This window comes from Entamoeba dispar, genomic scaffold, assembly GCF_000209125.1.
Source record: "Entamoeba dispar SAW760 scf_1105229462713 genomic scaffold, whole genome shotgun sequence".
In the NCBI taxonomy this organism is placed as follows: domain Eukaryota; phylum Evosea; order Mastigamoebida; family Endamoebidae; genus Entamoeba; species Entamoeba dispar.
In genome coordinates this window covers 29599-53048 of record NW_001855330.1, presented here as the reverse complement: position 1 = coordinate 53048, position 23450 = coordinate 29599, and the positions used below count along the sequence as shown (strand labels likewise).

Here is a 23450-nt window from a genome sequence, read left to right as displayed (position 1 = left end):
AAAATCATATACTATTTATTTATTATCTTATTTATTCTGTTTACTATTGTTCAATCCTTGTATAAGTCAACTTCTTTTTTTTTGTTTTTGTTCTTATTTCATCTAGAAATTTTAAGAATTGTTTTTAATAAAAATTTATCTTAAAAAATCATCTAAAAATAATAAAACATGAAACTGAAAAATAAAATAATAAATTATTAAAATAGTAAAATTAATTAAAATTTACAAAAATAAAAAAAGGAGAAACAAAATAAGAAGAAGAAATTCTTCTACAAGAATCTATATATTCCAATAGAAGTTTAATTTTTAATAAAAAAGAAAGGATTTTTAAAAATTAAAAAAATAATATCAACTCAAAAAAATTGTTTGTTGTTAACAAATTTCATTTTTATGTTACTTACTCTTGAAAGACAAACATCTTCGTCAACAGAATTTATTAATGAAAAAGAGGTGTGTGTTGTTGTTAAACAATCAATATTTACTTTAACAATAACTTCTCCACATAGGATAGATGGAACTATTGACTGCGAATTAGTTTATGATATGGACGATTTAAAACCAGTTGGGTACGTTTCTCAAAATCCATTATCGTTTAAAGTCCAACAAATTACTTCAAATACTATAAACATTGAATGCAAATTAGCTGTTTTATCATCTCAACATGAAGATTTATTATTCCGAGTTCATGTCAAGTTATTATTAGGAGATTCTGTGATTGGGTCAATCTATTCTCATCCAATCAAATCAACAAGTAAAGCTGATTCACATCGTAAAACAAAATTAAATAAAAGTTGTTCTGAAACAAAACCTAAAAAATTATCAAAAGTTAAAAAAGAATCAAAAAAATTTGCTTCTACTTTAATTTTACCTCAAGAACGTTCTTTAGAAATTGAAATTATTAAAGCAAATAGAGATCTTATTCAAAAATTAAATGATAATTTAAATCGTCAAAATGAAAAAACTAAAACATTAAATGGAAGTATTTCTGAATTAATCTGGAAATTGTCTCAATATGACTATAACCAACATGTTCAAATGATTTGTGAAGTTCTTACTCTATTTACTCCAGAACAACTCGAAGTTCTTCAGGAAATTGCATCGATATTCCAATCTGCCTGTCCAATTCAAAACACACAAGAACAACCTTATGTCCCTTATCAAGAAATGAATGCTTATTGGAATCCTAACTTTGAAGAATCATTCATGTAATTTTTTTATTAACTTCTTTTATATTATTTTTTTAAAAAATTATTTTATTGAAATAATTTCTTCTCTTTTATTATTTCTTTCATTTTTAAGCTTTTTAAAATAATTATTTAAAAACAAAATCAATTCATTTCTTTACCAATAAATGATGGTTTCTTTGGTGGTTTATGATCTTTTTGAGGATTAAATTTTCCTTGGGGCACTTCTCTAAAGAATGGTATTTCTGAATTATAATCTGGCCCTTTTATTTTATGAGAATAACTAACTTGAATACCAGCTGCTCTAAGTTCTCTTCTTTTTTGAAGTTCAGTAGCATAAGCTGTGTCTTGTTGTAATTTTTGACGTTCTTTACGTTTAGCCTTCTTTCCTTTAGTATTAGCTAGACGTGCACGAACCTCATTTAGCATTTCAATCTCATCATCATCAAGGTCAACTCTGTCTTTTAAAGCGGGTCTTGTTTCTGGAATGATTTCGTTCATCTCTTTTTCTCTCAGTCCTGAATGATCGTCTCCAGTTGCTTCATCTTTAAGCTGGTTATACTTTTCAATACATTGTGCTGGAGTTCTTCCAACACTTTTAGAAATTGTTTGCCATTGTGAAGGAAATATTTTAATCAAATGAAGTAATTTCTCTTCTTCAGTTGAAGTCCACTCAGTTTTTTTAATCGATGGATCTAGCCAACTATACCACCGAGCTTTACACTGTTGTGGAGATTTACCTACAATCAAACTACTAATTCTTGCCCATTCATTTTTACCATATTTCATTACCCCTGCTTTAAGCACCTCATCTTCAGTATTTCTCCATATTACACCAGCAGCATTTCCAAACGTTGACATTTTTTTGATTATTTCAAGATGAATTTTTTAAGAAAATATCTTATTATAATCTTGTAACCTCCAAGTGACTTTGAAAATTAATTAAAATAAAACAAACTCCTTGTTACATTAACCACCATTTTCTTTTTTTTCATTAATCAATATTTTTTATTGTCATCCATAAATAATAACACACTTTGTATGACAAATTCAATACTAACGTATTAATCGTATTTTATTTTAACATATCCTTTTGATAGACTTTGTTTAAATCAAGTAAAACAAGCTGGTATATTGTTTTTAACAATTAGAACTCCGAATTTATAGAGTAGATCCACCCATATTATATCTATTTTTTATATTACTTTTTAGATAAATGAGTTAATACTTGTCAATACAAGAAGATATATCTTATTCATCCTCACTTCTTTAAAGGTTCAAGAACTCACTTAGGGATAGTATTTGTTCCTCTACGAACAATAGACCAACCTTTATTAAGGATAATGATATACTTTTGATTACTAACCAATTTCTCTTTCTAAAAAAGATTAATAAATCAAAATCAGGTGAATAATAGTTAAATTAAAGTTTAATTTCAAACTGTTTTAATTTATATAAAAGCCCTGTTGTTGTAAGTGTTTTGTAGAAATGGATAGTTTTGTAACAATTAACATAATAGATTATCACGAACATTGTTAAACAACTTTAAAAATTAATATATAAAACAAAAAATAGTTTAATTATTAAACTCTAATACCAACAATTTAAACAAACACATACAAATGACATTAAAGTATACTCTTGATAAAAGTGGGAGGAGAAAATGGAATAAAGAGTTATATGCCAATGAATATTTTGAAGGAAAGTGGAATGGAGAAGAAGATATCTCTCAACTTCCATCAAGAGAAGAGTCATTAAAGTTAGTTAATAAGAAAGGATCAGCTATACTAACAAAGAAACAGGGAGGTCTTTATTGTTCGATTTGTAATAAAATGTTTAGTGATTCTACTAGTTTTACTACACATTTAAATTTACCAGAACATATAGAAAAAGCTGGGATTGAAACAAATTTTAAAACACCAACAGTCGATGATATTAAAACAAAACTACAACTTCTTCAAGAAAAGAGAAGAGAAGAGAAAGAAACTCCTGAAGAAAAAGAGCGTAAACGACTTGAATGGAAAGCTTCAAGAAAAGAAAGAAAACGAGAATGGAAAAAAAGACAACAACAAACAAAAGAAAAAGATCCCGAAAATCAAAATAATAAAAGGTCAAGATCAAATAGCAGAACAAGAACAGAAAAATAAATTTATTTATTGTTATTAATTTTACTTCATAAATATGCAAAAAATATAAACCAAAACTAAAAAGAAGAAATTAACAAGAATATTATGTCTGCACAACAAAATCTTACTGTTAGCCAATTTAAACAACAACTCAAAATTATTATGAAACCTATCAAACAACTCATAGCTAGACTAATTGAGAATCCAATGGACTCAATTTGTATGAAAATAGAAAATAATGTTTATCGTATTGATGGCAGACCAATCTCTATTGAGGGAAATGAACAAATTATAGAGATTGAAGATGGTTGTTTAGTCTCTATTCTTTCCAATGGATTTTGGGATACTGTTGTTCTTCATATTAAGAATGGAGAGATTACAGTTGATACGGCTGATAAGGAAGGGGCACCTACATTGATTTATCCTGATTCAGTTGTGTATTACATTAATGAAGGTATAGTCAATTGTTGTTATGTTATGGCAGTGAATAGAGAGATTACACTATTCCCAACTACTAAATATAATTTGAAAGAGACAATGATTAAAATACAAGATATGGCCATAAACCAATTTACAAAAACACTTGAAGACAAGTTGGAAGAACTGGTTATTAAAATTAAAGTATTAAAAAAAATGATAAATGAGAATAGTGATAACATTATTGAAGATGAAATGAATGATTTAATTTTAACATTTGAAGACGCTATAACTCTTTTACCAAATAGAAAATTTGATAACCAATATTATACACCAGAATATATTGTTGACTTCTTTTTGAAAGGTATTGAGTCAATTCAATATTATGAACGGTGCATATAAATGATTCATTCTCAAGTCATTTGTTATTCTTTTGAAATAGAAGTAGAAATAAATAGTAATTAAATAATAAAAATAAAATTCAATTAAAAAAAAAGTTAAAATAAAATTAAAAAACAATTGAAAAAATAAAAAGATGGAACACGTAGAAGGGTTACTTCAAAAAGGAATTCGTATTGATGCAAGAAAATTAGATGAATTTAGAGAAGTTTCGTTTGTGTGTAGAGAGCCTGGTAGTGTCGAAACACATATCGGTAATAGTAAGGCATTGGGGGAATGTGTTGTAGAGCCAGTATCTCCTGGAAGATCAAGACCTGATCAAGGAATATTTAATATTCGTGTTAATTTTCTTGAAATGGCCAATCCAAATTTCTACGACTCAAGAGGACCACGTGACTTAATCGAGATTGGTAAAGTAGTAGAAAGAGGATTATTATCTACACGTGCAATTGATGTTGATGGTCTTGTTATTATTCGAGGAAAATTAGTATGGAAGATTACTGTGTGTGTTCACATTATTAATGATTGTGGTAACTTGATGGATTTAGTGTCTATTACTGCTATTTCTGCATTACTAACTGCTGTAAGAAGGGAAGTACAAATTTGTGGTACTGATGTAAAGATATTAACACCAGAAGAACGTAAACCTGTTCCATTAGCAATTCACCATATTCCAATAACTGTATCATTTGGAATTACAGATAGTGGAGTACCATTACTTGATCCATCTGAAAGAGAAGAAAGTGTCTGTAAGTCTCGTTTGACAATTGCAATAAATAAAGAAGGTGAAGTTTGTGCAGTACAAAAGAGTGGAACACCAATATCTATGAAAGTTATTCAAAGGTGTTGTGATGTTTGTTTTCTTATTTAAAAAACTATGACAACTAAATATGGAATTAACTGTTCTAGACTGCTTTGTCTAAAGCAAAGATGTTGATTAAATTTATTTCTACTCAAGTTCAACAGTCACGTGAACAATTCAAGAAATAATACTGCTATTGTGATTGATTTGATTTATTTTCTTTTTAAACAAACCTTTTGATTTATTTAAAATAAAAACTTTAATAAATTCTTTTTAAAACATTTAGTATGATTTTACTTATTTCTTTCCAGTTTTCTTGGAATTAACCTTCTTTCCCTTAGAAGCAGCTTTCTTTGATCCAGCTTTATTTTGTTTGAAAACAGCATCAGTATCAGCAAATGAGACAACTTTCATTCCATGTGCTTTAAGAACCTTGTATCTGTTAAGAATAGCAGCATAACGTTTAGCTTCCTTAAGCATAGCAAGTTTATGTAATTTCTTAGCTTCTAATTTTTGAGCCTTATGTTGAAGTCTTCTTGGAGTAACAAGTCTTTGAATCTTTGGTGCTTTAGATCTCTTTGTTGATTTTCCTTCTTTTGGATGTTTTTTAGCAACTTCTCTTCTAATAACGAATTTCTTAACGTCATCCTTTTGTGAAAGATTGAAGAGCTTTCTAATATGAGATGCTCTCTTTGGTCCAGCTCTCATTGGAAGAGCATCATTAGTAACTCCTTCAATTTCTCCTTCTCCTTTCTTGACTACAACAGTGTTTAATACTGAAATATCACCTGCAACAATAGCTCCTCTAACTGTCTTTCTTCTTCTTTCTCCATTTCTAAGTGGTTTGTAACATCCGTTTCTTCCATCAAGAAGAAGTCTGACACGATTGTTGGTAGCTACTCCTGTCATCATTGGGAATCCATCCTTATCACATCCACCTGTAATTTTAAGGATGTATCCTTTGAATTCGTCTCCAAGTGATGAAGCATCAACTTCTTGTCCGATTCTCTTATCAAGGAATGGTCTGTAATTCTTTTCTTCTTCAAAGTCAAATTTCTTAATTCTTCCAGTGGCTGGGTTGGCTACGTTAATCTTCATGTCAGAACACGCAGTTTACTTTTTACAAGTTCCTAGGGTTCACTTTTTTTTTTTCAATCAGTTATTTTTCAAGTCAATAACAAACAATATTTTTATTAGAATATTATTATAAACTATTTATATTTAATAAATATACCAAAAATTAATAAATATTTTAACTAACTGCTAAAGTAACAAACAATCAATTTCAGTTATTTTTTTCGTGACACTCCTCTTTATCATTTGCTTCTTTAATTTCTTTTTGTTGAAGTCCTTCTATTTTTTTAATGAGTTTAATTTCTTTATGTCCTTTACTTTCTCTTTTTAAAGGAGAACACTCTTCCATCAATACAATTACTTCTTTTTCATCAACTGGTCGTTTAATTCCTTCGTATGCTAAATGGGCTAATCCGCTAAATACACTTTCTTTTTTAACTTGTGTAATTACTAGTTCGTGACTAAACATTGCAAGTATTTCGTCAACAGCAGGAGAACATATTTTTGGTAAATCACTTTTGATGTCTTTAATAATCACAAGCATTCCACTACCAATCAGTATTTGTGTTATTTCATTATTATTTAATTTACAAATATCTTTTAATGTACAGATAATATTTGCTTGTGCACAGTCAGTAGTTTCAGATAATATTTTCAGTAGCTTTTCAAATATTTGGGTTTGAATAATATACGGAAGAACATTAGGGGTTGGTAATTTAATAAAATTCAATAAAAACGATGAGAATCGTTCAAGATATTTTCCTAAAGCTTCTTTAGTATATTTGTCTTGAGTATTTAATGGTTCCATCAAAATATTCATGATTAAAGGAATAAATTGTTCACAAAGAAGTGTTTGATATTTTATAATACCATCATAAGCAATAGTACTGTTTTGTAAAAATGAAAAAATACCGTATAAATAAGAGCCTTGATGATGAACTCCACTTTTAACTATTTGTTTAAGTAATCCATTTTCCATTAATAATATAGCAACGTTACTTCCTGAATCAAATAGTATTGTTAATGAATCTAAGTAATATCCTTTATATTCATCATTTAAACCTTTGAATATTGTAGTTAATATTCCAGTTTCAATAATTGATTTAGCACGTTCTTCCCTTGTAGAAAGAGGATATAAAACTAGTGTAGAACAGTATTGTTTAATAGTAATACTAATTCCTCTTCTTGACTCTTTATCGTTATTAGTTTCATATTTCTTACTAAGTTTTTGAAATACTTGATCTTTTATGGACTCTTCTAAAATTTTTCGTTGTGTATTACTTAGTCGAATATTAATGGGTGTTCCAATTGACTCATCTGAAAACCGTGCAACAACAATGTCTCTAAAATAAGTCAATGCAAAAGCGTATTCAACTAAAGTTTTTACAGCAAATGACCGTTCAACAATTTCTTTAATACTAGCTAATTTTTCTTTGAAATCATCAAAGAAGTAAATACGATTTGCTTGTGGTATTTGAGGGTCATATGATAATATCACAAATAATGCTTTTAGTGTTGAAAGTTGGTACATCTCATCTGAAATCTTTTCATCAGGTAATAATAATATTACCTTAACAAAAATGAAGATAGACTCAACTATATCTTTCTTTGTTATATCACTTATAGTTTTAGAAAATTCTATTAACCCATTTACAATCTCTTGTAGTGTTAACTTTTCAAATAAGATTGACGTATTACGTGATGCTAGTGAAGCAATTGCAAGATCTCTTATCTCTTTAATATTTTCTTCTGTAAATGCTAAATAAGTAAGTGGTTAACATGAAATTCTTGTTAAATAAAATTAACTAACAAACAAAGTGGTCCATCGGTTATTGATCTAACACCAATCTCAATAAGGTTATGACATAATTCATTACATAAATTTTTATCAAGAAATGATAATGCATACTCATTAGAAAATGCTTTGCCTTGTATTTGAATTACTTTGTCATTTTGTTTTTCAAATGCATCTCCTTTAATCAATCTTACACATATAATTTTGTCTGGGATGAATTCATTTTTATTAACCTCTTTATTTTCTCCTTCTGTTGATAATTTGTTTTCATTATTTTCAGAAAAAACCTCAATAACTACACTATCATCGTGAATCTCTACATTAAATACACCAATTCCAATTTCAACCCAATCATTTTCATTTAACCGAAAGACTTTAACAAGTTGTTTCTTACTTTGACTATTCTCATTGGCTTTTGTTTCTATACTTTGTTCACCCATATGTCTTTACGATTTTGAGTTTCTTTTTTTTTCTCTTTCTCTAAATAACATTTTTTAATAACATTTCTTTCCTTTTTTGGAAACCTCAATTTCTCAATTATATCGACTTTCCTAAATTACGAGAACCACAAAAGAAACCCTAAAAGAGTAAAGTAGAATAAAGATGATGAAGTTTTGAATAGGACCAGAGAACCCAGTAGAAATGAAATAATAAAACGAAAAATGAGATTCAACTATTAATCCCAATTGTCATTTATGACTGAACTTAACGCTGATCGTAATTTTGTTGGAGTTGATCATGTTAAAAATGTTATTTTAGTTCTTTCGGGAAAAGGAGGTGTTGGAAAGTCAACAATTGCTACAGCACTTGCTCGCTCTTTTGCACTTGTTGGTAAGAAAACAGGTATTTTAGATATCGATTTATGTGGACCATCTGTTCCAAAAATGATGGGACTTGATAATCAAGGAGTTTATCAAGGAGAACATGGAGGAATTCTTCCTGCAAAGTCTCAAATTGGAGATACTTTTATTGATACACTTTCTGTTGGATTTATGTTAAGTTCACCTGATGCTCCAGTTATTTGGAGAGGTCCAAAGAAAGGAGCTGCTATTGAACAATTTTTAAATGATGTTGAATGGGGAGACAAAGATGTTTTAGTTGTTGACACTCCACCAGGAACATCTGATGAACATATCACTATTATGGATTTCTTTAGAAAAAGAAATCAAGAAACTAAAGCTGTTATTGTTACAACACCACAACTTGTTGCTACAAACGATGTTGAAAAAGAGATTGATTTTTGTCATGAATGTCAAATTCCTATCATTGGATTAGTTGAAAATATGAGTGGATATTTATGTCCTCATTGTTCTACTGTTACTAATATATTTTCCAGCAATGGTGGTAAAGAATTAGCTGATAAATACCAACTTAAATTTGTTGGTGCTATTCCTATTGAACCAAAAATTTGTTTAGCGGGTGAGACTGGAGTAAATCCATTTGCTGATGAACCATCAGCAAATGCATTAAAACCAATTACTGATTTTGTAGCCAATCTTGCTAAAACTTTTGCTTAATTTAATTTTTTCTCACCATTATTTTAAAGTCATTTTATAAAGAATGATTATTAAAATAGAAAGTATTACTTTCATTAAAAAATGAAAGTCCTAACACCTTTTAATAGTGTATTAGTTAAATATAATTAAATCAAGAAAAAGAATTTAATGTATTTAAGTAGTAATATAATTATTTCAATTTGTTATAATTTATTTGTAGAGTTCTTTTACAACATAATAAAAGTTAAGAAGAGTTTTTAATTATTTTTTTGATGATATTAATGAAATTATAAATTAATAATAAACCGAAAATAATATCAATCATAAGTATTCATACTTTACATTATAAGGTGATTGAACAATAGAATGAATAATAAACGGATGCTTCTTTTTAAATTGCTCTAACATTTCTCTTACTTCACCTCTCATACTGTCTTTTTCATATTTACAACGTACTAAACGTGGTAATTTAATATATTTTGTCCATTCTTGAATAAAAACTACTGGAACTTCAATAAGTGGTCTAATAAATTTAACACCATATTTTTCTGTTGTGAATTGAGCAGGAATACTTGCAATACAACCACAGAACATTTGATTCATTAACAATGTTTCAGCAACATCATCCATATGATGTCCTAGTGCAATTGAAGTATATCCATGTTCTTTTGCATATTCTAATAATGCTCTTCTTCTATTTTTTCCACAATTTAAGCAAAACGTAGTGTTTTTATCAGCATCTTCAATATCAATTTTACTTACAGGTTCTGATTCAAGAGTGATAAAAGGTATTCCCATAGATTCACAAAGTGCTTTAGAGTCTTCAATATTAAGTTGATACCCAACTTGTTTATTAGTAACATGAACAACTAAAATGTCAAGAGGAAAATGACTGGTTTTTCCAAGTACTGAAAGGATATGGACTAAAAGAAATGAGTCTTTACCACCTGAAAACCCAATAATAATTCTGTCATGAGGAGCAACAATCTTTTCACGTTCATTCATTTTCCAAAATTTGGCATAAATTTTCTTGAACAATTTCTTTTCTCCGACAGGTATTTTGATTGTACTCATTTAAGTATGGAATTTTTTGATTTGTATTCATTTTAAAAAGGGTTATTTAGTATATTGGATTTTGTATGAAACACCTAAAAATAAATATTAAAAGTTGAATGATTATTCAAATGATGGTAATTTCCATGTTGTTATCATATTATAAGGTTTTGGTATTTCTTTTATTGATAGCCCATCATCTGAAAGATCTTCTGATAATTGAGGAATTGGAGAATACCTACAACCAGAAGTTGTAATTAAACAATTATTATAATAAAAAACATCATTAATTGGAGAGTCTATATCTTAAGTTTGTAATAAAAATTAAGAATATAAAAAAACAAACACGCAAGGAAATATGATGATTTAAAGGTAAAAGTATTCAGATCATAAAGATAAACACACCCATTATCATTTCCAGTAAAAAGAGTAGAATGATAAATATTAATCCCTATTCGTTGATTTGTTATTGCAGATCGAGCTAATGTTGCAATAACTGTATTTGTATTTCTAATATCAAATACATATATTTTATCATCTTTACGAGTACCAATAATCAAAAAGTTATCATTAAAAATATGTAAAGAATTAATTTCCTTTTTTAAATGAATTTTTTGGATTATTTGCATTTCCTCACCTCCAAGAAGAACAATATCTCCTTGATAAGTAGAACACACAATGAAGTCACTCCACCCATATTGAACTATTGAACAAACTGTCCCAATTTTGACTCTTTTAGAATATTTTGGTTCAAAATAATCAAAAGAATACTTAAACAAAGAGGAAGAATGAAATGCATAAAACCCTTTATCGCTTTCAGTAAAAATACAGTTTGAGTTTGGTAAAGGGTTGTATGAAGCTAATGGTTTTGATTTTAGTTGACTTAATAACTGAATTGGTTGAGAGTGTTGATGACAGAGAATACCACGAGATGTACTTATCATAGAAGAGACAACTGGTTTTATTCCTTCTATGACAGGTTGTTGTAAAATACCATTAAAATTTATGAAAGAAGAAATGAATGAGTGATTATCTGTGATAGTGATTAAATGATGGTTATGAATGATACTTTTTAGAGGAGGTGCTTGAAGAATTGAAGAAGATAATAATTGAGGAGTATTCATTCTGTAAAATCAAAAAGATAAAAAAGGAGATTAGTTTCTAAAATATAAAATGAAAAAACATTAAGTTAATCTTGGTTCTTACTACAAAACTCTAAAATGCATTTTGATGAGAAAGGAATTAAAGAAAATGAATAAAATATTGTTGTTGCGATTTGAACTATTAAGAAAAATAAAACAACTATAGAATTTTTAAATAAGAATAATCCAAGCATTGTCATTGTTAAACAACAAAGAAACACTATTGCACAAAGTAAGCGAAGTGGTTGTTTAAGAATTTTAAATTGACTTAATGGAGAGTATAAGAAAAATGTTCTAAATAATTAATATAATCTAAGGAATTAAATATGAATATAACAAACGATAAACTAATTAATAATAATCCTAAAATATAACAAATCATAAATAAGTATGGGGCAGCAACAAAGACTAAAATAAATGGGAATGTAATTAACCAAAAGAATATAGCAATTGAAAATATTAAAAAGAATGTAATAATTCTATTTCTTGTTGATAAATGAAACCCAAGTTTATCACATGGATTTTCTATCGTAAAAGAAGAAGTGTCATCAAAATCTGATTGTGGAATAAGTGGATCTTCAAGCATAGAATCTCATTTTTAGTTCATTTTCTTTTCTAGAATTCTTTGAATTATAAAATTATAATATTTTATTACTTAATTAGTTGTAGAACTATAAAATAAATATAATAATATTATTATAATAATAATACAATAAATTAATTCTGTTGATGTTGCATAAAAAATTGAACAAATGAATGATATTGGTCAGTAGGAGAATTAGAAGATGTTGTAACTTGTTTTGATTCTTCTGTGTATTTTGGAGATAAGTTAGGAGAGTAAGAAGGTGAACTAGAAAAACATTGACCATTTGGATTACATTCTGATATTGACTTACATGAAAGAGCCCTCAATGACTCTCTTGACAAAGCACGAAGTCTACGTGGGGATGATGGTTTAGAAAGTGTAAGAACTGGAGTAGAAAATTGAAAATGAGGAGTTAAAGAAGGAGTAATTGGTTGACTTAGTGATTCATTTAATTTTGGTTTGAGATGAGGAGTAGTTGGTAATAAATGTTTATTAACTGAGATACTAATACGAGAAGGATTTTCATAAAGTTTAAAATAATAATTTGGTACATAACAATCTTCATTTGAAATATCAATGTTATGTAATGATATATTATACACAAGTAATGTTGAATGATCTAATTTACCAGGTGAAACAGCACATGACCTTCTTTTTAAAGTAGAATGTAACTCTGCCAATTTATCAGTTAAATTAATAATATGTTCACTTAATTGTTGAACACAATCACTAATACTAACTGAATGTTTAATAATTGGAGAAATTATAGAATTAACATAATTTTCTTTATCACTTGTAACACGACAGATGTCTGGATCAAAATTATCATGAAACCCATCTGTCATCATAAGAAGAATATCATTTTCTTTAACATAACATCCTTTTAATTCCACATGTCTTAATGATGGATTTTTCCCTTCTGCTGGTCCAATAACCCCTCCACAATCATATGTTGCTGTTCCTTTTCTATTATCACCAATTATTGAATCAGTATGTTCTGTTTCGTGTGAATATAAAAATGCTTGACAATCTCCAATTGATATTACAAGTGTATAAGGTTGTTGAGTACGTAGCGTAACCGTAACAGAAATTAATAATGTTGTTGTACCTGTTTCTATTAATGAACTGTCCGAGTTAAGTAAAATTGAAAGGTGAGCAGATGCCATTGAATCTACTAATAAAGTAGCAATCTCACGTGTTGTTCTACATTTTCCAATAGAACTTCTAATTGATTCCCAACACCCAGAAACAGCATTATTTGAAGCCTTTTTTGACCTAAATCCCCACCCACATCCATCAGCAATTATACCAATTGAACAATTAGTAAATTGAATAAATTTTAATGAATCTGCATTAGGTTCTCCTTGTTTTTTCCCTTCTACAATTGGATATAAACTAAACGACGTTAATCCAAATGACTGATCACGAGAAACAATTGTTGCTGGCTTTTTTCGTTCGGCACTGTGAATTGCTAATTGTTTAGTGTCAACCATATCAATAGGAAGTTTCGGGATTTCTCCTAAATCTTTTTTGAAAGCTTTTCTGAATAAAAGATGATAAGAGGTGTCTTTACTCATCTCCTATTCCAAAACGAATCTTTTCTAACAAATCGCAGTTCTTTACTTTTATTTTTTCCATTTATTTTGTTTTATTTTTTAGCTTACCTTTAGTTTTCTTCGAGTTATTTGGATTTCTATTATTAAATCATTCTTTAAGTATTTTTATATTATCCTTCCCTTTTTTTCTTTTTGTAAAATGAACACAAAAACGAAAAGTGATCATCTTGTCTTTGTTTAGGCAGATTTGATGAGTGTTTATCTATATAAGTAAGCCCCAAAGATTTTGGTTTATGTTTTCTTTATTAATTGTTCAATGTTATATTACTCTGAGTTTTGCTCAAAACAACAACAAAGATGTATTTATAGATCACCTTCAACGGCGATATGTTAAATCATTCTATGGTGAAAAGTTTAACGTTGAAGAATCATATCCATTAAGAGTCAACATAGAAGAATATGCCAACCTAAACCAGAACGTTGCCTTAGGATTTGAGAAAGAAAAAACAAAAAGTTATCCTGAGCGATTATGGTTAGCTATTATTCATACTATGCCAAATAAAATAAGTCATATTCAAAACACAAGAAATACTTGGTGTAGAGAAGAATACCAACAACGGTATGGATTTAAATGTATTTATGTTCTTGTTGAGTCATCAGTTCGTCAAACAAAACATTTGAATGATTTATTAAAATTAAATGAGACATACCATGACATTTATTTCATTGATATGCCTGATTTAAATGAACATTGGTTTACTTTACAACAAAAAAATATTAATGCTTACATTATGGCATTAAACATATTTCCTGATTATTCTTTTTATTCCAGAGTTGATGATCAAATACTTGTTACTGTTGATATACTATCTTCATTTTTAATGAATCACCTCACAAACTCCACTGTTGTTGGTGAAATGGTTAAACATCGCCCTAATAGGAACCCAAGAAATAAATATTATGACCCATTAGCAATTAACATTCCAAAATACTTTCCATTTCCTGCAGGTTACTTATCTATTTTTAGTCAGGACATTATTAAATTTATTGGGAAATGGGAAAATTATTACACCTTTGCCCCAAGTTCATTAGAAGATCCTGGGTTTGGTCACTGGATTTATAAATTTGCAAATACTACAAATCAACGAGTTGATTTATTAACACCAGAAAATTGGGGTGGAAACACAAAAAACACATACGGTGATTATATTATATTTCATGACCAAAGGGGTAGATTAAATCAAACTGAGTTCCTTAAAAGAAGAATAGAAGATGGATATATGAAAGAGTTTTAATTCAATTATTCAATAGACTTCAAGAAGTTCCAAATAGAATCTATATCATTTTCTTTTACTGAAGATTGAGCAAACACAATTTGATTCTTGAGTTGTTCAAAATGAAATTCATCATCAGGGTCTCCATACATATATAAATCATCATCAGCTATTACTTCTCCTGGTTTAGCAACTCGAATACGTAATTTGTTTAATTCTTTTTCTAATAAAATTTTAATAATATCTTTTGATTCAGACATTGGAATATCACTCTTATTACAAAGAATTAATATTGGTAAATTATTTGTATTTGAGGTGATAATACAATGAAGATACCCTGCGTCGTCTTTAATTGTTTTCTTAATTTCATCTCCAGCAATCATAAAAATAATACATTTAGCTGATTCAATATATTTTTTATATATTCCTCTAACTTTACCATAACCAGGAATGTCTACTATTTCAATTGGTTGTTGAGTTATAATGTCATGACAAATACCAATATTTTCAACCATAGAAGTACACGTTTCTGTAGTTGTATTATTTTGTAACTATATTTTATTAGTTCATTTTATTATATCTTATGATAATAAATAAAAAAAGAATACAAACACAAAGATATAATGATGTTTTTCCAACACCACTAGTCCCAGTAATCATTACAACAGATTTTTTATTATTACTTTTAAACTTCTTTGATACTACCATTAAGTAAATACATTTTATTTTAAGAAATGTAATTTTAAACAAACTGATGTAAACAATAATGCCAATAAACAATGCAATTATTGTTGTAATTGTGGTAATTAATGAAACTAATGAAAAACTACTTTCAACAGTATTTTCCATTTTTAATTATTATTTTTTAGTTCATCTCATATTTTAGTTGATAAACAAAGTTTGATTATGCTTTTCAAAGGTTTTTCATTTTATTCTGATGCACACCATAGCAGAATAACTTTTATTGACTTTTCTATTCTAAATTTATTGTAACATGAAAAGACAAGGGTATATAATAAAAAGTATTGAATAAAAGGATATTATATGAGTAGGTTATTTACTAAAACAAAGAAGAAACCTTTATTTTTTAACAAACAACCACAAATTGAATATAATAAACAAGAAAATGATATTGAAAAAATCAAATTACATGATTCAAACAATGGTTTTAATCCACTCAGTATAATAAAAGAAGAGGGGTTTGATAATAGTGACACAATGAAGTGGTTTGACAAAATGACAACTGACAGTGGAGAAGTGTTATTAAAAAATGAAAGTACCAGTATTAAAAGTTTCAACAGTATGACTTCATTTCAATTTTCACCAGAAGAAGATGAAATAGTCTCAAATAAGATGGATGAAACTATCCAACCAAAGGTGTTTACAGAAGCAAGAAATGAAAGAGTTATTTTAGAACAAACACAAGAATCAGAGAAAGATGAGAACCAAGTAATTGAGGCAAAAGAAATAAAGTGTGTTGAGAATCCAATCAAACAAGAAACAGACAAAGAAATAAATAAACCCAAAAAACAATCTCAAGTTAAACCAAAAGAAAATAAGAGATCAAATTTCCATATTTCAATGAAAAGATTTGAATTTAAAAAACCTAATTTAATTTCAAAACCACTGAAAGATCGAATGAAAGATTCAACTAAACAAATCAGTGAAAAATCTATTCATAAATCTTCAGATAACTACAACTTTCAACTAAAAGTAGATCTAAAAGAAAAAGTACCAAACAGAAATCAAAGTACTAAGAATGTAGAACTAGAAAAAGAGCTAAGAAAAGAGTCAGAAGAAGGTTTTAAAAAAGTATCTAATATTAAGAAGATTATGAATTCTCCAGATAACACAGAACCTATAAGAAATTCTAACAATAATGAAATTAATATAAACCAAAAAGAAGTTGAAGAACAAGTAGTTATTCAACAAGAAGAGAAAAAAGAGATGTATTCATTGAAACGTAAAATAGAAATAAATGAAGAAAATGAAAATATTCCACCACTAAAACGTCCAGTTATTAACAAAGAAAATAAAAATAATCTTTCTAAATTTGAAATACCAACAATTAAACTCCCAGTTATGTTTAGTTTATCAGAAAGTAGATTAGAATGCTTAAAAAAGATTTCTACTATTATTCAAATGTTAAATTATGCACCTATAAACAAAGAACTACAAACATCTAAAGTAATTTTTCTTCCAGAAATACATTCTATTCCAAAACCAACAACAGAAGAAGAAATGAAAGCATCTCTTTTATTCTGTAAACAGAAGATAGAAAAATTAGGTAACGAAGTTGAATGTCTCTTACCTATTACATGTTGTGTAGCAGAAAAAATACTAGAACAATTAAAAAAAATACATGAATCACGAAAAAATAAGTTAGCTATTGTTTGTTTTCATAATTTAGAATAATACAAATAATAAAATTCATCCAATAGATAAAAAAACAAGAAGAAGAAATGAAAACACTTCAAGAAACACTTCATGCAAATAGAACAATAAAATAATTTTTATAACTTAAATTTCTACAACAAAAACAAATTTCTCAAATTTTATCATAAACAAAAATAAGAAAAAAAAAAAAAAGAATAAAAAAAGAAAAGAACTACCTAATTAAAAAAATAAATAAATAAATGACCCAAACTGGACTTTACCTCTTAACAACATTACCAAGTAGAACACAAACAGCAGATGGATTTGACTTTGAAAGAATTCAATCTAAATCAGAAGGACTTGCTGAATGTTATAAAAGTATGATTCCAACACAATTAAAATTTGAATCACTTGATTCATTAATGACACTATCTGATGAGCTTGTAAGAATAGACAGTTCAGTTGGAACTGTTGTAAAAAGATTATGTAATATATGGGTTGACGTAAACAAGGAAATTCAATTTAATGATAAATGGAATGAAACTGATTTAACACAATTTAGATGGGATGAAAAAAAATACCCATTTACAGAAACAGCAAAAGTATTAACAAATAGAATATATAAAGATATTCAACAAATTGAAATTCGTTTAAGAGATTTAGTTTCTAAATACCAAACTACTTCTAGAGAACTTGCTATTGAAAATAAAAAAGAAACAGGAACATTATTAACTAGAAGATTAGACTCATGTGTACCAAATGATGTTATTATAGATACAGAATATCTTATGACAATATTTGTTGTAATTTCAAAACAACAACATAAAGAATTTCTTAAAAATTATGATACATTAAATGAATTTGTTGTATGTGATTCAGCAATACAAATAATAGTTGATAATGATTTTGAATTATATCGGGTTGTTATTTTCAAACATGCATTAGATGATTTTAAGAATGAATGTCGTACATACCATTATTCAGTAAGAGAATTTAAACGAGAAATTGGTAATATAGAATCAACTAAATCATCATTAAAAGAATCACTTGAAAGTCAAAAAACTACTTTAATACGTTATTGTGAAGCAAATTTTGTTCATGTTCTTCATGCATGGTTCCATATAAAAATTCTTCGATTATTTACTGATTCAGTTTTACATTATGGATTACCAACTAAATATGATTTAATTGTTATGAGACTTAAAAAAAGAGAAAACAAAAAATTAATGAAAAATCTTGTTGGTAAACGTCCTACTATTGGTACTGAAGTTAATTATTTACCAACTCGTGAAGATCTTGGATATGATCCAGAGGGATCAGATAGTACATTCCCATTTGTCTTTACATCAGTTGATATTGGATATTTAGTTAATCCATTATTACTAGTTTCAAGATAAAGCATGAAATAGAACAAGAAAGAATAATAAATACTTCTTCTTTTTTTATTGTTTTTTTTTTTGAATAAAAAGAACTAAAAAATAGAAAATTAAATAACAATAATGATTCTTCACCGAAATTTCAATATTATTATTATTTTAAGTATTATCTTTTCATTTAGTTATGGCTTTGAACAAAATTATGAAGTTGTTCATCAAAAAAGGGTATTAACAGAAGGACAAAAAATAGCATTAAGAAATAGACAATTTGTAATTAATTATTATAAAAATTTAGCAAAAGAACAAATGAAGAAAAGAAAAATTATTAAATATGATTCACCGTCATATGATGATATTGCTGATAAACAAAGAAATGAATTAAGTAATATTTATAATGAAATTCTTCAAAAGAAATTAAGAGAAAAAGCAAGAATAGAAGTTATGAAAGAAATAAAAGCAAAAGAAACAAAAACAGAACAAGAATTATTTGAGAAGTTTAAAGAAGAAGAACGTCAAAAAATTCTCAAAAATAAACAAAAAAGACTTCAAATAGAACTTATGAAAAGAAAAGAAGAAGAAAAAAAATTAAGAATTAAAAAAGAACGTCAAAGAAAGGAACAAGAATTACAACGTTTAGAACAAGAAAGAAATTTAATGTTTAAAAATCAACTTAGAAGAATGTTACTAAAAAGAAAGAAAGATTATGATAAATACTCTCGTGAAGCAGAAAAAAGAAAAGAAATAGAAAAAAATCAAAGAATCAAAGCTGCTCATGAAAGAAAAGAATTTGAAAGAAAACGTTTTGCAGAAATGCAAAAAATTCAATTAGAATCTCAAAACCAAGAAGATTCAAAAAAAAATAGAAATGAATTACAAAAAGAATTATCTAAATTTAAAGATATGCTAAAGGGACGTATTTAGTTTTTATTCTCATTCATTCAAATAATATTGTGTTTAATAAAAGGATCTCTTTATTTATTATTAATTAATTTTGATGTTTTATTATTTTAAGTTTTATTTATTTATTTAGTAGATTTACTATTTATAGAATAGGGTTAGGGTTTAAAAGAAATTACCCTTAAATAAAGAAAAATATTTTAGGAATTAGAGAAAGAAAATAGAGAAAAAATGAAGTAAGAAAAAGAAAAGAATAAATTCATATTCATAAATAATTTTAAACAAGAAAAGAAAGAACTGTTATTGAAGTAATGACTAACATTAAAGGATTTGACTCAACCCTTTTAGAGAAAGTCCAAGAAATACATCCTAATGAAAAGTTTACATTACCATATTATATTAATGAAGAATATCCAAAATATACATTCCTTGTTATTGATTCTCCAAAAAAACAAAATATTCCAATTGCAGTATTTGTTGTTCCACAAGGAAGTGAAAATGAATATCATTATGCTACAGATGAAGGTAATAAAGATCTTTGTCAAGCTATTAATGCAGAAAGAGTTCTTCTTGTTTTTATTGATCCACATTATACAGTTGAAAATTTAGAATCAATTATTAAAGAACTTGGTATTATTTCAAAAAAGTTAATTCCAATAGGAATGAAATCTAATGATGCACCAATTCTTACTGCAGAAGAAGGAGTTGGAAATAGAAAATTATTATTTGAAAAGAAATCAGATTATAATGGAAATGTTTTAGTTGAAGAAACAAGTAATGATGATGGAAGTTCTATAAGAAGAATGAAATTTGAAGGATTTAGAACAGTTGTTCAATCAGAAGCTGTTGTTGTTAATGGAAAATTAAATGTTGAAAAATCAATTTTACAATCATCATATCTTGATGCTATACGTATTGGAATGTGTTTCTTTTGGCATTCTAAAGTAGATCTTCCATTTAGAATAGTTATTATTGGAGCAGGAGGATGTACATTAACACTTGGTATTAAAACATTACTTCCAGAATCACGTATTGTTAGTGTTGATGTAGATCCAGTAGTTGTTGAAGCAGCATCTAAATATTTTTTTGCAACACATGAAGAAACAACAGCAGTAATTACTATGAATGGAATTGAATATCTTACTAATTTAGCACATAAAAGTGAAATGTCTATGCTTCAAAATGCAGTTCATGCAATTATTATTGATGTAGATAATAAAACAACATCAGATAAAGAATTAATTGGTCCACCATTACCATTTGTACAACAAAACTGTATTGTTAATATGGTTAAATCATTATTTACAGCAAATATGAATTCTATTACACCACCAATGATAATTTATAATATTGTAGCTCGTGATTCTCAATTAAGAAAATCTACAATTCTTGATTTAGCTAAGTATTTTAAACAAGTTTATGTTTGGCAAGGAGGTGATGATATTAATACAGTTGTTTTTGCATTCCCACACCAAATTCAACAATATAACATTAAAGAAGATTCACCAGAAAATAAAGAATTTAAAGAATTCTTATCACATTTACAACAAGTAAGATGAATAAATGATATTATTAAATAAAAACAAATTACTTTTTTTATTTTTAAACAAAGAATATTTTAGTATTTTGATAGTTTATAAAAAGAAATGAACTTAAAAGTTTTAATTCTTTTTAATGAATATTACTTCTTCTCTTTGTGATAAATTAGAAAAAGAATGGAGAACAATTCATAAAAATAATATAAATAAAGAATATATCAAACATGAAATTGAAAAAGAATTGGATTCAAGATCTATTCATGTTAGTAATGTTGAATATTCAACTACAAAAGATGATTTAGAAGATTTATTTGAAAAATGTGGTATTATATTAAATGTTAATATTCCTATTAATTATTTCACTCAAACACCAATGGGATATGCTAATATTGAATTTAAAAATTCTAATGCTATTGAAAAAGCATTAAAATTATCAGGAACTTATTTAAATGGAAGATATATTGAAGTTTCTAAAAAAATAACATTTGATAAAAGGAGAAATGATAGAACAAGTTTTAGTTGGTTGTTTAAGAATTTAGATTAAATTTATAAGAGAAGTTATTATTCTTCATTCGGTTAGTGAATGATTTGAGAATGGAGATAATAATCATAAAATAATAAAAGATTTTAACAAATGTAGAAAAAAAAAAAAAAAAAAACAGAAAAGTAATAACCACGTTGAGAAGACTCATCATAAAATTTGACATAATTAATAGTAAATTCAATAATAAAGAAATTATTATAGAGAGAAAAATAAAAAGGGGTTTATTATTAAACTCAACATTAGTTTTTAGTTTAATTATACATGGGACTTGATATTAATTTATTTAGAAATCAACCAGATGTTATTAGAGAGTCACAAAAAAAGAGAGGAGCACCAGTAGAAATTGTTGATGAAATTCTTTCACTTGATAATGAATGGAAAAAAGAAGGATTTACTCTTGACCAAACTAGAAAGGAGCTTGGAAAGATTCAAAAAGAATTAGGTATGCTTCATAAAAATAAAGAAAATCCACCAACAAAAGAAATTCTTGCAGAATATGATATCAAAAAGAAAGCATGTGAAACTAAAATTACAGAATTAGAGAAATCAGTTGTTGAACTTAAAGTTAAAATTAATGATAAAATTAAATCAGTTGGAAATATTGTTCCAGATTCAGTTCCAGTTGAAATGGATGAAAAATTTAATAAAGTAGAAGTTACTTATGGAGAATGTACTCCAAAAGTATATCATCATCATGAACTTATTCATATGATTGGTGGAGCTGATACTGAAAGAGCTGTTAAAGTTGCAGGACATAGAGGTTATTATCTTAAAGGATGGGGATTTAAATTAAATCAAGCCCTTATTAATTATAGTACTAATTTCTTAGAACAAAGAGGATTTACTCCAATTCAAACACCTTATTTCATGAGAAGAGAATTAATGGCTAAAACTGCACAATTATCAGATTTCGATGAAACATTATACCATGTTGGAACTGGTAAAGATGTTGAATTAGATGATCAAAAGTATTTAATTGCTACTTCAGAACAACCATTAACTGCACTCCATGCTGGAGAATGGATTCTTCCAAAACAATTACCAATTAAATATATGGGATTCTCTACTAACTTTAGAAAAGAGGCTGGAGCTCATGGAAAAGATACTTGGGGTATCTTTAGAGTTCATCAATTTGAAAAGATTGAACAATTTTGTATGACACTTCCTGATAAATCTTGGGAAATGCATGAAGAGATGATTAAAAATGCACGTGATTTCTTTGAATCACTCAAGATTCCTTACAGAGTCGTTAATATCGTTTCAGGAGCTCTTAATAATGCCGCTGCTAAGAAATATGATCTTGAAGGATATTTCCCAGGATTTAATGAATATAGAGAACTTGTCTCATGCAGTAATTGTACTGACTATCAAAGCAGAGAACTTGAAGTAAGACTACAAACTGACAAGAAGGACAAAACCAAAAGCTATGTCCACATGCTTAATTCTACTTTATGTGCTACTGAAAGAGCTCTTTGTTGTATCTTAGAAAATTATCAATGCGAAGATGGTATTATTGTTCCAGAAGTCCTTAGACCTTATGTTGGCGGTGTTGAAAAGATCCCATTTATTGCTCCAAAACCAGTTTGGGCTAAAGAAGAAAAGAAATCAACTAAAAAGAACTAAATAAAAATTCTCCTTTTTTTACTTTATTGGTTTTATGTAACATAACGATTAGGAGAAGATAAGACATAGAAAAAGAAGAATGAGGGGAAAGAATTAAAGGAAAGGTAAAGAGATAAATCAAGAATATAAAGAGAAAAGAGAAGAACAGAAAGTTGAAAAAGAGAAAAAAAAGATAAATAATGAGATAGCACC

The 23450-nt window shown here is 27.3% G+C and overlaps 20 protein-coding genes across 20 annotated transcripts, besides 28 other annotated features; 12 read left to right on the top strand and 8 right to left on the bottom strand.

Moving 5' to 3' along the window:
• Positions 1–36: part of a sequence feature (AT_rich) that runs on past the window's edge.
• A 70-nt stretch (positions 37–106) lies between these two features.
• Positions 107–149: a sequence feature (AT_rich).
• Positions 150–155: 6 nt separating this feature from the next.
• Positions 156–256: a microsatellite.
• Positions 257–298: 42 nt separating this feature from the next.
• Positions 299–349: a sequence feature (AT_rich).
• Positions 350–390: 41 nt separating this feature from the next.
• EDI_026740 (uncharacterized protein) lies at positions 391–1209 on the top strand (the record flags this gene model as incomplete). The annotated part of the gene is made up of 1 exon (XM_001740123.1): positions 391–1209. The coding sequence occupies one exon, from the start codon at positions 391–393 to the stop codon at positions 1207–1209; it is 819 nt and encodes a 272-aa protein (XP_001740175.1).
• Positions 1207–1323: a sequence feature (AT_rich).
• A 5-nt stretch (positions 1324–1328) lies between these two features.
• EDI_026730 (cell division control protein, putative) lies at positions 1329–2045 on the bottom strand (the record flags this gene model as incomplete). Its single annotated transcript, XM_001740122.1, has 1 exon — positions 1329–2045. One exon carries the CDS (start codon positions 2043–2045, stop codon positions 1329–1331), a length of 717 nt encoding a protein of 238 aa, XP_001740174.1.
• A 683-nt stretch (positions 2046–2728) lies between these two features.
• Positions 2729–2772: a sequence feature (AT_rich).
• Positions 2773–2806: 34 nt separating this feature from the next.
• On the top strand, positions 2807–3331 carry EDI_026720 (zinc finger protein matrin-type protein, putative; the record flags this gene model as incomplete). The annotated part of the gene is made up of 1 exon (XM_001740121.1): positions 2807–3331. The coding sequence occupies one exon, from the start codon at positions 2807–2809 to the stop codon at positions 3329–3331; it is 525 nt and encodes a 174-aa protein (XP_001740173.1).
• Positions 3144–3332: a microsatellite.
• Positions 3333–3415: 83 nt separating this feature from the next.
• On the top strand, positions 3416–4129 carry EDI_026710 (uncharacterized protein; the record flags this gene model as incomplete). Its single annotated transcript, XM_001740120.1, has 1 exon — positions 3416–4129. One exon carries the CDS (start codon positions 3416–3418, stop codon positions 4127–4129), a length of 714 nt encoding a protein of 237 aa, XP_001740172.1.
• Positions 3918–3945: a sequence feature (AT_rich).
• A 34-nt stretch (positions 4130–4163) lies between the features above and the next one.
• Positions 4164–4261: a microsatellite.
• A 1-nt stretch (position 4262) lies between these two features.
• Positions 4263–4997, top strand: EDI_026700 (exosome complex exonuclease RRP45, putative; the record flags this gene model as incomplete). The annotated part of the gene is made up of 1 exon (XM_001740119.1): positions 4263–4997. One exon carries the CDS (start codon positions 4263–4265, stop codon positions 4995–4997), a length of 735 nt encoding a protein of 244 aa, XP_001740171.1.
• Positions 4998–5167: 170 nt separating this feature from the next.
• Positions 5168–5207: a sequence feature (AT_rich).
• Positions 5208–5225: 18 nt separating this feature from the next.
• Positions 5226–6026, bottom strand: EDI_026690 (40S ribosomal protein S6, putative; the record flags this gene model as incomplete). Its single annotated transcript, XM_001740118.1, has 1 exon — positions 5226–6026. One exon carries the CDS (start codon positions 6024–6026, stop codon positions 5226–5228), a length of 801 nt encoding a protein of 266 aa, XP_001740170.1.
• An 85-nt stretch (positions 6027–6111) lies between these two features.
• Positions 6112–6184: a sequence feature (AT_rich).
• Positions 6185–6213: 29 nt separating this feature from the next.
• On the bottom strand, positions 6214–8237 carry EDI_026680 (uncharacterized protein; the record flags this gene model as incomplete). Its single annotated transcript, XM_001740117.1, has 2 exons — positions 6214–7760; positions 7817–8237. 2 exons carry the CDS (start codon positions 8235–8237, stop codon positions 6214–6216), a joined length of 1968 nt encoding a protein of 655 aa, XP_001740169.1.
• A 255-nt stretch (positions 8238–8492) lies between these two features.
• On the top strand, positions 8493–9314 carry EDI_026670 (nucleotide-binding protein, putative; the record flags this gene model as incomplete). The annotated part of the gene is made up of 1 exon (XM_001740116.1): positions 8493–9314. The coding sequence occupies one exon, from the start codon at positions 8493–8495 to the stop codon at positions 9312–9314; it is 822 nt and encodes a 273-aa protein (XP_001740168.1).
• Positions 9315–9429: 115 nt separating this feature from the next.
• Positions 9430–9509: a sequence feature (AT_rich).
• A 38-nt stretch (positions 9510–9547) lies between these two features.
• Positions 9548–9598: a sequence feature (AT_rich).
• A 16-nt stretch (positions 9599–9614) lies between these two features.
• EDI_026660 (uncharacterized protein) lies at positions 9615–10367 on the bottom strand (the record flags this gene model as incomplete). The annotated part of the gene is made up of 1 exon (XM_001740115.1): positions 9615–10367. The coding sequence occupies one exon, from the start codon at positions 10365–10367 to the stop codon at positions 9615–9617; it is 753 nt and encodes a 250-aa protein (XP_001740167.1).
• Positions 10368–10469: 102 nt separating this feature from the next.
• On the bottom strand, positions 10470–11290 carry EDI_026650 (uncharacterized protein; the record flags this gene model as incomplete). Its single annotated transcript, XM_001740114.1, has 2 exons — positions 10470–10645; positions 10693–11290. 2 exons carry the CDS (start codon positions 11288–11290, stop codon positions 10470–10472), a joined length of 774 nt encoding a protein of 257 aa, XP_001740166.1.
• Positions 11291–11535: 245 nt separating this feature from the next.
• On the bottom strand, positions 11536–12074 carry EDI_026640 (vesicle transport protein SFT2A, putative; the record flags this gene model as incomplete). The annotated part of the gene is made up of 2 exons (XM_001740113.1): positions 11536–11782; positions 11830–12074. 2 exons carry the CDS (start codon positions 12072–12074, stop codon positions 11536–11538), a joined length of 492 nt encoding a protein of 163 aa, XP_001740165.1.
• Positions 12075–12116: 42 nt separating this feature from the next.
• Positions 12117–12211: a sequence feature (AT_rich).
• Positions 12206–13651, bottom strand: EDI_026630 (uncharacterized protein; the record flags this gene model as incomplete). Its single annotated transcript, XM_001740112.1, has 1 exon — positions 12206–13651. The coding sequence occupies one exon, from the start codon at positions 13649–13651 to the stop codon at positions 12206–12208; it is 1446 nt and encodes a 481-aa protein (XP_001740164.1).
• A 39-nt stretch (positions 13652–13690) lies between these two features.
• Positions 13691–13827: a microsatellite.
• Positions 13828–13923: 96 nt separating this feature from the next.
• On the top strand, positions 13924–14925 carry EDI_026620 (beta-1,3-N-acetylglucosaminyltransferase, putative; the record flags this gene model as incomplete). The annotated part of the gene is made up of 1 exon (XM_001740111.1): positions 13924–14925. The coding sequence occupies one exon, from the start codon at positions 13924–13926 to the stop codon at positions 14923–14925; it is 1002 nt and encodes a 333-aa protein (XP_001740163.1).
• Positions 14926–14930: 5 nt separating this feature from the next.
• On the bottom strand, positions 14931–15753 carry EDI_026610 (signal recognition particle receptor subunit beta, putative; the record flags this gene model as incomplete). The annotated part of the gene is made up of 3 exons (XM_001740110.1): positions 14931–15455; positions 15517–15605; positions 15657–15753. 3 exons carry the CDS (start codon positions 15751–15753, stop codon positions 14931–14933), a joined length of 711 nt encoding a protein of 236 aa, XP_001740162.1.
• Positions 15457–15506: a sequence feature (AT_rich).
• Positions 15752–15772: a sequence feature (AT_rich).
• A 176-nt stretch (positions 15773–15948) lies between these two features.
• Positions 15949–17414, top strand: EDI_026600 (uncharacterized protein; the record flags this gene model as incomplete). The annotated part of the gene is made up of 2 exons (XM_001740109.1): positions 15949–17295; positions 17346–17414. The coding sequence occupies 2 exons, from the start codon at positions 15949–15951 to the stop codon at positions 17412–17414; spliced, it is 1416 nt and encodes a 471-aa protein (XP_001740161.1).
• Positions 17405–17432: a sequence feature (AT_rich).
• A 34-nt stretch (positions 17433–17466) lies between these two features.
• Positions 17467–17512: a microsatellite.
• A 5-nt stretch (positions 17513–17517) lies between these two features.
• Positions 17518–17542: a sequence feature (AT_rich).
• Positions 17541–18677, top strand: EDI_026590 (vacuolar ATP synthase subunit C, putative; the record flags this gene model as incomplete). The annotated part of the gene is made up of 1 exon (XM_001740108.1): positions 17541–18677. The coding sequence occupies one exon, from the start codon at positions 17541–17543 to the stop codon at positions 18675–18677; it is 1137 nt and encodes a 378-aa protein (XP_001740160.1).
• A 40-nt stretch (positions 18678–18717) lies between these two features.
• Positions 18718–18774: a sequence feature (AT_rich).
• Positions 18775–18779: 5 nt separating this feature from the next.
• Positions 18780–19577, top strand: EDI_026580 (uncharacterized protein; the record flags this gene model as incomplete). The annotated part of the gene is made up of 1 exon (XM_001740107.1): positions 18780–19577. The coding sequence occupies one exon, from the start codon at positions 18780–18782 to the stop codon at positions 19575–19577; it is 798 nt and encodes a 265-aa protein (XP_001740159.1).
• Positions 18928–18950: a sequence feature (AT_rich).
• Positions 19063–19259: a microsatellite.
• Positions 19578–19621: 44 nt separating the features above from the next.
• Positions 19622–19702: a microsatellite.
• A 162-nt stretch (positions 19703–19864) lies between these two features.
• On the top strand, positions 19865–21112 carry EDI_026570 (uncharacterized protein; the record flags this gene model as incomplete). The annotated part of the gene is made up of 1 exon (XM_001740106.1): positions 19865–21112. The coding sequence occupies one exon, from the start codon at positions 19865–19867 to the stop codon at positions 21110–21112; it is 1248 nt and encodes a 415-aa protein (XP_001740158.1).
• Positions 21112–21196: a sequence feature (AT_rich).
• A 31-nt stretch (positions 21197–21227) lies between these two features.
• EDI_026560 (RNA-binding protein SGN1, putative) lies at positions 21228–21635 on the top strand (the record flags this gene model as incomplete). The annotated part of the gene is made up of 1 exon (XM_001740105.1): positions 21228–21635. One exon carries the CDS (start codon positions 21228–21230, stop codon positions 21633–21635), a length of 408 nt encoding a protein of 135 aa, XP_001740157.1.
• Positions 21283–21310: a sequence feature (AT_rich).
• A 96-nt stretch (positions 21636–21731) lies between the features above and the next one.
• Positions 21732–21757: a microsatellite.
• A 139-nt stretch (positions 21758–21896) lies between these two features.
• EDI_026550 (seryl-tRNA synthetase, putative) lies at positions 21897–23258 on the top strand (the record flags this gene model as incomplete). Its single annotated transcript, XM_001740104.1, has 1 exon — positions 21897–23258. The coding sequence occupies one exon, from the start codon at positions 21897–21899 to the stop codon at positions 23256–23258; it is 1362 nt and encodes a 453-aa protein (XP_001740156.1).
• Positions 23259–23308: 50 nt separating this feature from the next.
• Positions 23309–23450: part of a microsatellite that runs on past the window's edge.